Source organism: Gastrolobium bilobum, unplaced genomic scaffold, assembly GCF_033153095.1.
Source record: "Gastrolobium bilobum isolate Gb01-03AN ecotype WA unplaced genomic scaffold, APGP_CSIRO_Gbil_v1 utg1760, whole genome shotgun sequence".
Lineage (NCBI taxonomy): Eukaryota > Viridiplantae > Streptophyta > Magnoliopsida > Fabales > Fabaceae > Gastrolobium > Gastrolobium bilobum.
This window is the reverse complement of record NW_026898174.1, coordinates 427,189-442,430: the sequence shown is the minus strand read 5'-3', so window position 1 is coordinate 442,430 and position 15,242 is coordinate 427,189. Positions and strand designations below refer to the sequence as shown.

At 35.8% G+C, this 15,242-nt stretch overlaps 1 protein-coding gene across 1 annotated transcript in view; it reads left to right on the top strand.

Moving 5' to 3' along the window:
* LOC133313571 (uncharacterized) overlaps positions 1–15,110 on the top strand; it is a 29,411-nt gene extending 14,301 nt beyond the window's left edge. Inside the window, exons 3-5 of the mRNA XM_061514961.1 lie at positions 11,124–11,722; positions 12,618–13,439; positions 15,078–15,110. Of these exons, the coding sequence (XP_061370945.1) occupies positions 11,124–11,722; positions 12,618–13,439; positions 15,078–15,110 (1,454 nt within the window). The remainder of the gene's footprint in view (positions 1–11,123; positions 11,723–12,617; positions 13,440–15,077) is intronic.
* The last annotated feature ends 132 nt before the right edge of the window (positions 15,111–15,242 follow it).

Below are 15,242 nucleotides of genomic sequence, written 5' to 3'. Positions count from 1 at the left end.
GAAGAAAAACAACACGAAAAAATTCGTGTCGGGTTACAGGTCAACCCATGAACCCGCTGACCCGAAATTTATAAGGTTATTGTGGTCATTTTATCTCATTGTATAAAAAAGAAATGTTAGGGTTTGAACTCTTCTCATTTTTTCACTCTCCGCGGCGCAACGCATAGCTCCTTTTCTATCTCACTTCGCCAGTTCGCCCTCCAAACATTGTCGGCTACTGATATCTTTCTCTGCTGCCCATCTCTGTCTGCAAACCTTCTTCCATCTCATCCAAACTGGTACGAATAAAGTTCAACTTATATCAAACTCTATCTCTCTCTCTGCTGCCCATCTCTGTCTGCAAACCTTCTTCCACTTCCACCTCCTTTTGACTACCTACTGCCATCGTAGATCCAATTAGGATACATGTGTTTTGTTTCCAGAGTTCCCTTCTATCACCAAGAAGGATGACTTGTCCTCAATTGATAAAAATATTCAAACACCCAAGTATGCTGTATGCGCTGGAGTTCCTTTGCTTTGATTAAAAAAACGCAAAATAATTAAAGAAGACAAATCTTCTGATTGATAATGATAGGTGAACTAATTATAGTCTGCATCAATTTTCTTTTTATTAAAAATAAAAATAAAATAATATGTTATTAGTTGATAATGCGGTGGAGTTCTTTTTCTTAAGACCTTATTTTGATTGGAATTAGATCTTAAATATGAGTTGAATTAATATTATTTTGTGTTTACTAGGGTCAGGTCGTGTCGTGTTGGGTCGATTCGTGTCGGGTCGTGGCGTGTAAAAATAGGTTGTGATCAAATTCGGGTTATATCGTGTCAACCCATTTAATCAACAGGTCGTGTTCGGGTTGAGTTTTGTAACAAGAATTATTAATCGTGTCGTGTTCGGGTTGAGCCTATTTGTGTTCGTGTCAGATCCAGGTTGACCCGAACCCGACCCATAAACACGAATTGCCACCCCTAGCTGTTATATGTATTAAATATAAATTATATAATATATATTAAAAACAATATTTAATATCAAAACGTATTCTAATGTGTCGAAATATGACATTTTTTTAGAATTAACATGTCGGCGTGTCGTGTCCCGTGTCAGTGTTGGTGCATCATAACTGAAACCTATTCTCAAAACAATATCTATATTTTAACTTTTAGAATTGAAATTACATAACATCGTGTTTTTGTTTTCATTTTGAGTTTCTATTCTTAAAAGAATGAAAAGACAGAGGACAAGTTGTTCTCAATAATGGCACAATTGTAAATAATAAGTTACTCCCATGTAAAGAATGAATAGATTGAGGTGAAAAAATGGGAGTGGTAATCAATCAAAGTGGAAAAGCTCTTTGTACGTTGATAAGCATAGTGAGTAATTATACAATTATCCATTCTATCCATGGTTCTCTTCTTAAGTTCCACTCACTTATCTTGGGGATCATATTTTTTTTTTAATTTCTGTTCTCGAGAACAGAAATGAATAGAAAACTCGTTTGATAAAATTGGTTTATTTTTTTTGTTTCTGGATGAACCGGTTTAATTTTTGTGCTGGGAAACAAAAAAAAATCTAAAATTTCTGTTTTTTTGTTCCCGGGCAGAAAATGAGAAACATTTATCTCTCAATCATTCTCCACCTCTACCATTACCACCACCACCACCACCATCATCCCGACACAATTACTGCTACCATCGTCGCCGCCGTCGTACCACCGATGTCATCATCACCGCCACCACCATCACCACGACGATGCCACCTCCACCCATCACCACCATTACTATCATCACTGCTACCACAACCACCACCACTACCGTCACCGCCACTACCACTACCATGTCATCGCCACCATCACCACCACCATCAACGTCGCAACCACTGCCGTCACCACCACCGCCGCCGCCCCTGCCATTGCCATCACCACCACTATCATCGTCGCCACTACCATGCCACCACTACCACCACCACGATCGCCATCATCAACGTAGCCACCACTACCTCCACCACCATCGCCGCAGCCACCATCGCCGCTACCTCCACCACCATGCCATCACTTCCACCACCACTACCATCAATGTCGCCACCACCACCACCATTACAACCACCACACCACCGCCGCCACCACCACCAACACCACAACATTTGGAGAGGAAAGTGATGATCCGAAATTTTTTAATGTTTAATAGGAATTTTTTTATTATATTATTTGTTGTGTTATCAAACGCAATTCTCATTTTTGAAATAAAAATAGAATATGTTATCAAATATTTTTTTTTCTCAGAAACTGTTTCAAGACATAGAAATAGAAAAGAATTATTTCTTTTCAGAAACAGTGTTAGGGAACAAAATGATTATCGTTCACACCCCTATACTAAAGACACTCCTATAACAAAAGATAGATTTTTGGCCTGAAAAAGAAAGGGCGGTAGGTAAAAAAAATAATACCCTCAAGAGCTTTTTATGTTCACAAAACTGATCCATTAGGATATTACTAGATTGTCCATACTAACAAACAATGCCCTTAGCTAGCCTCAACATATGCTGGTACTTACACAGTTACAACAAGTCTAATGTGCCTTGTGCTGGCCTTTTTGTCCTTGGCATAGTTTTGCTGGAATCAAAGCCATTTCATTAAGTTAATCTTAAAACAATTACAGATTAGAACTTGAAATTTTGAAGATTCTTGGATTCCTCCGAGAGCTCTTTCACACGTGTTGCTTACAAAGACTCAGAAAACTTCAAAATGCTAACAACTCAGAACTGCTTCTAACTGAAACTAAGCGCCTGTTTGATAACTGTTTTAGAAAATAATTTTTAAATTTTAAAATCAAAAGTATAAAAAAACTTGTTTGTCAGGAGGAAGGTTATACTTACAACCTATTTTTTTTTTTTACAACCATATCTTAACACCGTTGATTTCCGTCAATCAACGGTTATTACTTTTGCAAATTAAATTCATTAATTAATTAATTATTCGAAATAAATAATAATCGTTGATTGACGGAAATCAACGGTGTTAAAATATGGTTGTAAAAAAAATAGGTTGTAAGTATAACTTACTCGTTCGTCATAGGGTGTTTTCTGAAATCCAACAAGGGAAAAGTATTTCTCATCTTAAATGACATAAAATTATGTTATGTCATTTTAAGAGAGAAATAGACACATAATAATTTTTTTATTTAAAATTTAAATTAAAAAAAAACCAACCACTTTCTCTCCCATGATTTTCATTCTTTGTGTCTATCTCTATCTTAAAATGACATAACTTATGTCATTTAAAATGAAAAACATCAAACCCAACCCAACAAAGCACCGATACGTTTTTTTTTTTTTTTTTCAAAATGTGCGTGTCGGACATGTTTCGGACACCGACACGTTCCGACAAGCGTCCGACACACAGTCAACATTTTGGGACACGCGGTCAACGCTCCGACACATTTTTCTGATACGCAGTCAACTTTTTCAGACACGCGGTCAACGCTTCAACACTCATCCGACAAGTTTTTTTTTTTTTTACTTCTTAATTTTATTTTATTAACTAAAAATAAAAAAATAAATTATAAATCAATTTTTTTCTGTTATGAAATTTACTTGAAAAATTATTTGTGTTTATATTTATGTTATGAAATTTGAATATTTGATTAGTTATATAACTTATTATAGGTTGTTATATGTATTAAATATAAATTATATTATATATTAAAAATAATATTTAATATCAAAACGTGTCCTAACGTGTCGAAATATGACATTCTTTTAGAATTAACGTGTCGGCGTGTCGTGTCGTCTCCCGTGTCAGTGTTGGTGCATCATAGCTGAAACCTATTCTCAAAACAGTATCTATTTTTTAACTTTTAAAATTGAAATTACATAACATCGTGTTTTTGTTTTTATTTTGAGTTTCTATTCTTAAAAGAATGAAAAGACAGAGAACAAGTTTTTCTCAATAATGGCACAATTGTAAATAATAAGTTACTCCCATGTATACCCATTCAACATCCTCTGGTCACCTTGTCCTCAGAGTACGGCCCGAAGGCAACCCCTCATTGAAACAGCAAGTGCATTGAGCTTCGAGGAGAAAGGAGTCCTGTGGCCCTCAAAGCTTTTTTAAGAATTTGGTTGGTTTGAACCCCTAACCCAAACAAATCAAATAAATTTTTTGATTTTTACGTTAAAAACATATTCTTAAAATATATATAACAAACAGGTTTTTTTGTTTTATAATTTTTAAAACTCTTTTCAAAATTAATTTACCAAATAGAATTTTTTTCTTTTCTAACTCTGAAAATCTATGTAGCATCAATACCAACACGATACAACATGACACTCTGACACGTAAATTCTAAAAAATATTAGATTTCGACATGTTAGGACACATTTTGATATCAAATAATATTTTTAATTTATGTAGTGTATATTATATTTAATATTCAATAATTTAACAAAAAAATAAAATTAAACTTAAAATATTCATCAATTTGCAAAGAAACATAAGATATCCTAAATATTTATATTAAATGGTAATTGTAATCCAACGAATCTAATAGTTAAAACTAAAAATTCAACGCAACACAACCTTTGAACTTTCTTTGAATTTATATAATACGTGTTGAAGTGTCGGGGAGTGTCGGACACGACACGTCAGAGATTTTGAAGTGTCGGTGCTTCCTAGCTGAAAATCAACTCTTAAAAACTATTTTATAAAATAATTTTCAAAACAAAAAAATCAAAACACTTTCAAACGGAGCCTAAAGTTTCGATTTAAAAACTAAATTCAAAAAGACTTCAAAGTGATGTTGTCCATTCGATTTTCCACATCCAACGCTCCAAAAATTGTGCATGCTTCAGCTCACTGTCCACTTGGCACTTTCCTATGATGACATGGCAAAAATATAAGGAAAATCACAAAGTTGCCATTAACTAACCTCAAATACCATAGTGGGCCAATTCTGACATTCTTGAGCCATTCCTCTTGCAATTTAATTCAACTATAGCCCAATAATACTAAAACTGCAATGTTAATTCATGTAAAAACCACAACTAACAGAAACCTATAACTAAATTTGGAATTTTTTTTTTTAAGTATTGTTCTCTCTCTGCCTATAGCTTCTTTCTTTGTAGCAATTGTATCAAACCCAACGCGCGACTACAAGTCTACAATGGTGTAAATATTACGCTACAAAAGTGTGTAAATATTAAGATGTAATTAATAAGAGGTAAATCTTTGAGATCACGTTTAACATTTTTATCTATTTGTTATTGAAAAAATTGTTTGTGTCCTTTGCGTTTGACCACCCTCACATTCCTCGAGTGTATTTTCTTTTGCAAATGCAACCTAAAATGAAAACAAAAATAATGACTACTGAATAGATTGAGGTGAAAAAATGGGAGTGGTAATCAATCAAAGTGGAAAAGCTCTTTGGACGTTGATAAGCATAGTGAGTAATTATACAATTATCCATTCTATCCATGGTTCTCTTCTTAAGTGCCACTCACTTATCTTGGGGATCATATTTTTTTTTTAATTTCTGTTCTCGAGAACAGAAATGAATAGAAAACTCGTTTCATAAAACTGGTTTATTTTTTTTGTTTCTGGATAAACCGGTTTAATTTTTGTGCTGGGGAACAAAAAAAGAATCTAAAATTTTTGTTTTTTTGTTCCCGGGCAGAAAATGAGAAACATTTATCTCTCAATCATTCTCCACCTCTACCATTACCACCACCACCACCATCATCCCGACACAATTACTGCTACCATCGTCGCCGCCGCCGTACCACCGATGTCATCATCACCGCCACCACCACCACCACGATGCCACCTCCACCCATCACCACCATTACTATCATCACTGCTACCACAACCACCACCACTACCGTCACCGCCACTGCCACCGCCACTACCATGCCACCGCCACTACCATGCCACCGCCACCATCACCACCACCATCAACGTCGCAACCACTGCCGTCACCACCACCACCGCCATCGCCACTACCATGCCACCACTACCACCACCGCAACTGTCACCAACCACCACCACCGCCGCCGCTGCCATTGCCATCACCACCACTATCATCGTCGCCACTACCATGCCACCACTACCACCACCACGATCGCCATCATCAACGTAGCCACCACTACCTCCACCACCATCGCTGCTACCTCCACCACCATGCCATCACTACCACCACCACTACCATCTCTGTCGCCACCACCACCATCATTACAACCACCACGCCACCGTCGCCACCACCACCAGCACCACACCATTTGGAGAGGAAAGTGATTATCCAAATTTTTTTTATGTTTAATAGGAATTTTTTTATTATATTATTTGTTGTGTTATCAAACGCAATTCTCATTTTTGAAATAAAAATAGAATATGTTATCAAATATTTTTTTTCTCATAAACTGTTTCAAGGCATAGAAATAGAAAAGAATTATTTCTTTTCAGAAACAGTGTTAGGGAACAAAATGATTATCATTCACACCCCTATACTAAAGACACTCCTATAACAAAAGATAGATTTTTGGCCTGAAAAAGAAAAGGAGGGGGGGTGGGTAAAAAAAATAATACCCTCAAGAGCTTTTTATGTTCACAAAACTGATCCATTAGGATATTACTAGATTGTCCATACTAACAAACAATGCCCTATGCTGGTACTTACACAGTTACAACAAGTCTAATGTGCCTTGTGCTGGCCTTTTTGTCCTTGGCATAGTTTTGTTGGAATCAAAGCCATTTCATTAAGTTAATCTTAAAAGAATAACAATTAGGATACAAAGATCAGTATGAATTATTCCATCCAATGTTTTGCAGTCAGAAAACTTCAAATTTTTCGCTTCCACTTTCACGGAAGTGTTATTAAGGAAAGAGTTCATTGTCCAAATTTATAAGGAAACAAACTAGTTCCCTTATTCATACCAGTCCCTTTTATAATGACCATAACCTATAAATTATGAAATTACGAATTGATTAAGGAATTAATCAGGATTAATAAGGATTAATTAGATGAGAGGTCAATTAAAATCACTTTTGAGAAAAGTATTAATAGTGATAGTTTCCCGGTAAGGCAAAAATGTCCGAAACTTATACCACAAACATCAAAGAAACAAAGAGACAACACATCAACATCTCCTCCAAAATTCCTATTTTCGGATCACTATTCATTGGTGACCTAAGATTCATGAACATTCATGGAAATGTGTGTAAAAGAGTGGAAATTTACCATGAATGACCTTAGAATGCAAGAGGAAGCAAATCCCAATCTCTAATCCACTCAAAAACTCCCAAAACTTCAAATTCATTCAAATTTTCAAAATAGGGGGAATGAGGTATCTATCAATTTAGTGATTTGCAACTGAAACTAAGCTATGGGTTTTGTAGAGGATTAAATTTGACATACTTTTGGTTTTGGAACCAAGTGATTTGGAGGTCTCTAGCTCTCTTTATGTTTTTTAGAAAATTTCCAACTTTCTTGCAATGGAGGAGGGGCTGCCATCTGGTGAGGAAGAGAGAAGTGAGAAGAGTTGAATTGGTTTAGGGTACTTTAAGTTAGTTGTACTCACCAAGTGGGTATACACTTATCTATTCCACCCACTCAACTCTCATTCCAACTTTACACATTAGTCCAAAATATTTTTCTGGTAATATTTATAATTTTACTTTCATTTTTTGGACAACTCTGTTTACCCGTTTTTTTACCCCAACACTGTCATCTTTACTATTTTTCATCAAAGGTGACTTTAATTCATTTAATTATAGGCTAGGGTAATTATACTGTGCCTCTTCTTGCACCAGCGATTACTCTCTGCCTTTGCCAGCTCTTGGGATGTTACATGCCCACTAGCTTCCGCCTAGTTTGTCCTCGAACAACACCAGGCCCTGCTCTGATACCATTTGTAACGCCCAACAACTTGCAAGGATCAATGACCGTCCTCACAAACTAACACAAGATTTTTCAAAGTGCTTTGTCCTCACTCGCACATTTCCTGAAAAAACTTCCCCGGAGGTCACCCATCCTAGAATTGCTCCAAGTCAAGCATGCTTAACTACAGAGTTCTTCCGTTCCTGGCTACCGAAAAGTAGATGCATCTTGTTAGTATAGGTAGTACCAATTAATTCTTATAATTTATCCCCAACTATACTGTCCTATACCAGCACAGTCATTAGAATCCCTCTCTTTCGGGCATTGATTCGATTTATTCATGTACCCCCAGTTGCAAGATTTGGCATGAGCCGCTCATTGTCCGTGCCTCTTCTTGCACTGGCGATCACTCCATGCCATTGCCAGCCCTTGGGATGTTGCACATATCAAAATACTAGTCTATGTCCACATGTCATATCATGTCTCTACCCTGGTCTCCTGCTATGCGATGCCTCAGCACCATCAGTCTATGTACCTGAAATATGTCCCCACACGGAGTTAAATAATCATTTCAGTAAACTAGGAGTCCTTGGAGGGCTCCTCCACCCCTAAGTTTACTTCAAGTGTAATCACAGTATATAAAACAATATATGCATAATAATATGTATATCATGCAAGTGTGCAATAATGAATCCTACTAGCCATAGAATACAACATTTATGCATTATGCAAGGAAACCCGTCTTGCAACTTATTAGTACAAGGAAACCCGTCTTGTACTACGTATAAGGAAATATGTCTTATGCCTCACACACAAGAAAACTCATCTTGTGTGGCCCACAAACATACATACATATATATACCTCATAATATCAAATCTATTTCACAACATATCATATATCAAAGAACATTCTCCCTCGGAGTCAGGTGGAACAAACAGGGGATTAACCCTAAGGACCGAAAGCTTACCTCTTGAAGCTAGGTGCTATAGCATTTTCCTTGCCTACATAATCAATCGACTAACCCTCAACCAATATCACCTATTTAAAGGATACATTACATCAACAATATGTGCACAATCATACAAGCATATTAATAAGCCAACACTTCCAATTCTAACAAGGTTTAGGTTGAAGACTTACCAATTTCTTGAAAACTCAAGAACCTAAGCTTGTTCACTTGGTGGCACTAATGAAAGTTCCTCCATCATCACTTCACTTGCCTCACCACTACTAATTAAAACAAGCATAAACATCACTAATAACATTCCTTTCTTATACTATACATACAAGACATCTACAATTGATTTTTAGTCAAATTTTGGAAAATGGGACATGTTATGGTTTCAATGTTTTTTCATTGCTAATACAACATTCATAGCATATTTTGTGAAGACATAAAGGTTTATTCACCTCCCAACATAATGAACCATGTTAACCCTCTTTGAACCTACACCAATTCAAGGCCAACATTTTGAAATTCTAAGGTAGGTACCTCATGATTTTTCCTACAACAATCCACATCATGTTAGGACTATATCATCCATTATTCATTAGAGTCTCATTTACATTCGTGCCATTACATGAATTACAAGAAATCCACACTTGTTCATAATCTAATTTTCCAAAGTGAGTAAAGTGGTGATTTCTCTTGTTGTCCCCTCACAAGAAACATTTCTAAGCATGTTTAACAAAGGACATCATATAAAAAACAAACTCTAACACATCCAATCATCAAAATTTCGTGGTACTATACAACCTAACTTTCTTGAAAATTCATGAAAATGAGATTTGAGTGGGGAAACTTACCATAATCTGACCTAGAACGAAGGGGGAGGAGTTCCCAAGCTTTCTTGCACTTAAAACACCCCAAAATCATCAAAATCCTTACAAACTTGTGGCCTTGAGGAAGAAACATCTCACTCCACAATGAACCCTAACCGAAAATGAGCTATGGGGTAGAAAGAGTGAAGATTTGAAGTGATTTTAGCTTTGGAATCGTTGAATTTCATTGTATCTAGCTCAATCTACAAATTGTTGAAGTTTTGCTCTCTTTTTCCCGTTTTCCATGGTTGGTCAACAGACGAGAAGAAAGAAGGAGAGTGGAGTGTGTTGTCTTGTGTCTTTATTAGTCACTTAAGTGAGTTGTATTGTCTAAGTAAGTATAAACTTATTTATCTCGTTCACTTAACTCTCTTTCAAACTTGACATTTTGATTTATAATATTTTTGTGGAAATATTCACTAATTCATCTTTAAATTCCAGTTAACTTTGTCTACCCGTATTTTTGCCCATAACTGAAACTATTCACACTTTTCTCCAAAAAGTAATTTATTTTATGAAAATCAGAATTTCCATCTATTTATTCCCTTTAATCATTAATTAAATTCCTAAAATCACAATATAGTGGTTCAGTTTATTATAAAGCCTACAAGTATGGGGACTATTCTCTCTCTTATTGTTCGGTTTATTATAAAGTCTACACGTATGGGGACTATTCTCTATCTTGTTGTTATGTTGTCATTGTGGACATACACCACTCTTTTGGCTACACTGTTATTCCTAGTGCACGGTGATCTATTACCCTAAAAAATATCTCTTTCATAAAATCCAAAATAAACTTACAAGTCTTTGACTAAATATCTTTAACCCTAGCTATAAGATAAAACATGGCATGACCAGAAGTGCGGCAAAGCTCTACCTAAGAGAGCTGCATACCCATGATTTTTACTTAAGACCACTGATTAAGTTAAAACAATCTAAGTTAGTGATTAGTAAGAAAAGCTTCTGAATCACGATTAAATGAAAAAACACGTTTAATTTCAAATTAAAAATCACGGGCAAATCTGACGGTGAAATGAAGTTAACCATGCTGTTACGTATAATTAAAAAAACAAAAGGTGAGATTCAATTGACATTACAAGATTTTCCAAAAAGTTTGTCGGAAAAACACTCCTTAACGCACGGAAATAATTGGAAATTAACTGCTCATTAAAATTAAATATTTTAAGTGCTATTATTTCACTCTTGATTGCAGCGCACCATCCTTTGTTTCTTGTTACTTTATTAAATCAGTGCTGCCATGTGAATCATTGCTAGAATTTTTTATTTTCATATTATATAACATTCCTCTAAATAAATACCCAAACCCTTATCTATTTCTTATCAAGCAAACAATAAAAAATGTTACTTCAAACATTAGCTATCCCTGTTGCACTCTTTGTGATATTCATATTCTTTCTGCATAAAAAACAACGTCAAGATTATGTGAAACATGCACCAGGTCCAAAAGCCTTGCCAATTATTGGTAACCTCCACATGTTAGGGAAACTACCACACCGTAACCTTCAATCCCTTGCCTTAAAATATGGACCCATAATGTCCTTAAAGCTAGGACATGTCCCAGCCATTGTGGTTTCTTCCTCTGAAACTGCAGAGCTATTCCTCAAGACTCATGACACTGTTTTTGTAGGCAGGCCTAAACTTCAAGCAACGGAATCTCTTGTTCATGCAAGCAAGGGCTTTGCGTTTTGTGATTATGGTGCCTATTGGCGCAATGTTAGGAAAGTGTGTATTATACAACTTCTGAGTGCATCAAAAGTTGAAATGTTTGCTCCTCTGAGGAGGGAGCAATTGGGACTATTGGTGAAGTCACTCGAAAATGCTGCAGCATCACGTGAGGTTGTGGACCTTAGTGAGTTGGTGGGGGAGCTTATAGAGAATATTGCGTATAAAATGTTATTGGGCTATAGTAAGGATGATAGATTCAACTTAAAGGAACTTGTTGCTGAAGTAGCTAACTTGATTGGAACTTTCAATCTAGCAGATTATGTGCCTTGGCTAGATGTGTTTGATCTTCAGGTATGATATTCAACTACATATGTGCTTCACACTTAGCATCTTATCTCTTATTTTAAGGTGATCATACCATGTGAAAATTTTCAATAATTTATTTATAAATCAACTAAAATGATCATTTCTTTTTTCTTGTTTTATGAATTTCGTTATTAATTAAAATTATGACCGTTGATTTGTGGTTGATATTTTTCACGTGACATGTGAATATTTAAACAAAACAAAAAAATGATACACCATGATTTGGCTTTTTCTTATTCAATGGAAATCAAGCTAAAGAGGCTCTTTACCTAACTCGAATATGTAATCTTCCAGTTACAATGAATAATCTTATCATTTTTCCAAACATCGCACTCTTGATGTTTGGAAAAGATATAATATAAAAGGGAAAAATATTTGTTATTTTAAATGACATAAAGTTAAGTCATTTTAAATAAGTTATGTCATTTTAAGAGAGAGATGGACGCAAAATAATATTTTTTTTATTTAAAATTTAAATTAAAAAAACACCCACTTTCTCCCCTATGATTTTTGTTCCTTGTGTCTATCTCTCTCCTAAAATGACGTAACTTATGTCATTTAAAATAACAAAAATCAAACCTTAAATAAAATCATTAATTGGTCTTTACATAACTGCTTGAGATGGTTGTTTGATATGGTACCAAAACCTCCATTATCATAGCATCACAGGTTTGATCCTCAACAACTCCTACTTTCTAGTAAAAATAAGGTAGAATCGAAAACATGAGCTTATGAAATATCCAAGCTTGAATCTCAAAGGACTCTTACTTGAGGATATAAAACTGTTGCGTGAGAGGCTGTTTCTTATTCACTGCATGATTTATTATTATTCTAACCATGAAGTAATGAAATACTATATATGCAACCATGGCCATTTCAGGGACTAAGGCGACGATTAAGTAAAGCAAGTAAGGCGTTTGACCACGTCCTGGAGCGGATTATCAAAGAAAAAGAGCATTCATATCATAACGAACAGAAAGACACTCACAAGAAGGACTTTGTGGATATATTGCTATCACTTATGCACCAACCCATGGATCCCCAGGACGAACAGAAAGTCATTGACAGAACAAGTATCAGGGCAATTATATCAGATATATTTTTAGCAGCATTTGAGTCATCTAGTAGTGTTGTTGTCTGGGCTATGTCAGAACTCTTGAGGCATCCAAGGGTGATGAAGAGACTTCAAGATGAGTTAGAAAATGTAGTGGGGATGAATAGACAAGTGGAGGAGACTGATTTAGAAAAGTTACCTTACCTGAATATGGTGGTGAAGGAGACCTTAAGATTATATCCAATTGGTCCTTTACTACTGCCTAGGGAGTCCAGAGAAGATGTTATTATTGATGGTTATTACATAAAGAAAAAGACAAGAATCATAACAAATGCATGGGCAATTGGGAGAGATCCTAAAGTTTGGTCACAGAATGCTGATGTGTTTTATCCAGAGAGATTTGTCAATAACAGTGTAGACTTCAAGGGAAATGACTTTAGACTTATACCATTTGGTTCTGGTCGCAGACGGTGCCCTGGGATTCATTTCGGTCTAATTACTTCTGAGATTGTTCTAGCTCAATTGGTGCATTGTTTCAATTGGGAGCTTCCATTAGGCATGTCTCCTCATGACTTAGATATGACTGAGAGATTTGGGCTATCAATGCCAAGAAATGAGCACTTACTAGTTGTGCCAACTTATCGGTTAGTTGGTGTTAGGTCCTATTGAACCGTATAAGGATAAGAGATAGATATCCGATTGACTTATAGCCAATACTCCAATCACTACTATTAATGGGTGTGTAGCCAAGACGTGGTATGTGTGTTGTGTTGGCAGTAATAGTAAATAGGTCAAAAGTGTGTACCTGGGGTCTTTAGCCTCTTGTTTATAAGGATTACCTTCATAGGCTTGGGCTTTTGAAATCTCCTAGTTGATATGAAATCTTACTTGATTGTTGGGGATAGGGATCTTATCCCTTTATCCTCTCTAGATTATATGGTTGTGATATCCCTATCCAATCTTGCTAGTAATAGGGTTGTTAAGATATCAATCCAGTCTATAACAGTTGGTAAATTTAAAGAGGAACCGTATTAAAATAGATCAGGTTCATTGTTAAAATAAAGGTTTGAAACTGTTAGCTTTGGATTTTTCAAGAAATTAGCAATTTAATTCCTAGAATTTTGCTTGTGTAACAAGTATGAATCTTGATTATATGTATCAATTGATAATGATCATTCCCACAAGGAACAATGTACTTTGTTTCTTTATTTAATTATAGGGTTCGCTTTTTCTGCAGTTACTGCAGATAAGTTATCTGCAGTAAGTTAATACGACGTCGTTTTGGAACTGAAATCATGGTATTTTTGTAATTTTAGGGTTATAATAGTCTTTATATTTATAATTTTTTAAGATTTAAATACCAAAACGACGTCGTTTTGGGAATAAATGCAGATAACTTCTCTGCATTAACTGCGGAAACATTTTTCCCTTAATTATATATTAGTTTCTTGAAACCAAAGTAATCAAACTATTCAATCAATTTAGTTAACTACAATCTAATTCAGTATTCATCATGTAAAAGTAACTATAGTCACATTCACTGCAATTAAAAATTGAATTCAAATACTAAATCCTGGAATTATTGGTTTGCCCCTTTTATATTGCATTCCTGCATTTTAATTTGCTGCAGCACTTTTCCCCTAATAGATAAGTGCTATAGCGCTTTCCCAGATTTTTCAAATCCATAATTGTAAGAACCCACACCGTTAATTAAGGAACCTGCTGCGTGAGCCTGCTGAGGACCGTGATGTGATCAATCGTAGGCTTAATGCTTTCCGCAAGCATAAGCCACCTTCCTTTGATGGGTCTTATGATCTTATTGCTGTGGTGAGATGGCTACAGGCGCTGGACAAGATCTTCCGAGTCATGCAGCATACTGACCCGCAGAAGCTGATGTTTGCGACGTATATGCTGGAGGGCGATGCCCATGAGTGGTGGATGAACACCTCTCACGCTTTTGAGACGTAGGGTCATGTTATGACATGGCCATTCTTCGAGGATTGCTTTATGGGATGGTACTGAAAGTTAAATTGACCTTGAAGGCCGAAGCATGTGAGAGGGAAAAAAAAATTCATGCAGAATCACACATGCAATCAAACTCATGCTTTAAGACAGCATGATGTTACCTTTGTTTGTGATTCAAACACCAAGGAGATCAGTGTAAGGTTTGAAGGGTTCAAACCCTCTAACGTTGATCCACACCACCCACGTCAATATGCAAGAACTCTTCTTGAAAAGCCACCAATTGATCACCACAAAAGCTTGCTAGGTGTCCAATGTGTGAAGGAGGAGGCTAGGTTAAGGTGCTTAGAAGAGTGAAATCTTCAGCTTAAAACTCCACAAAAGTGGCGCATGGATTTGATGATATATGGCTTGGTTATTTTTCAAAACCTCTTAAGAAAAACCTAACAAAAGGATGACCAGAGGAGATGAGAGAACTATCAAAATTGG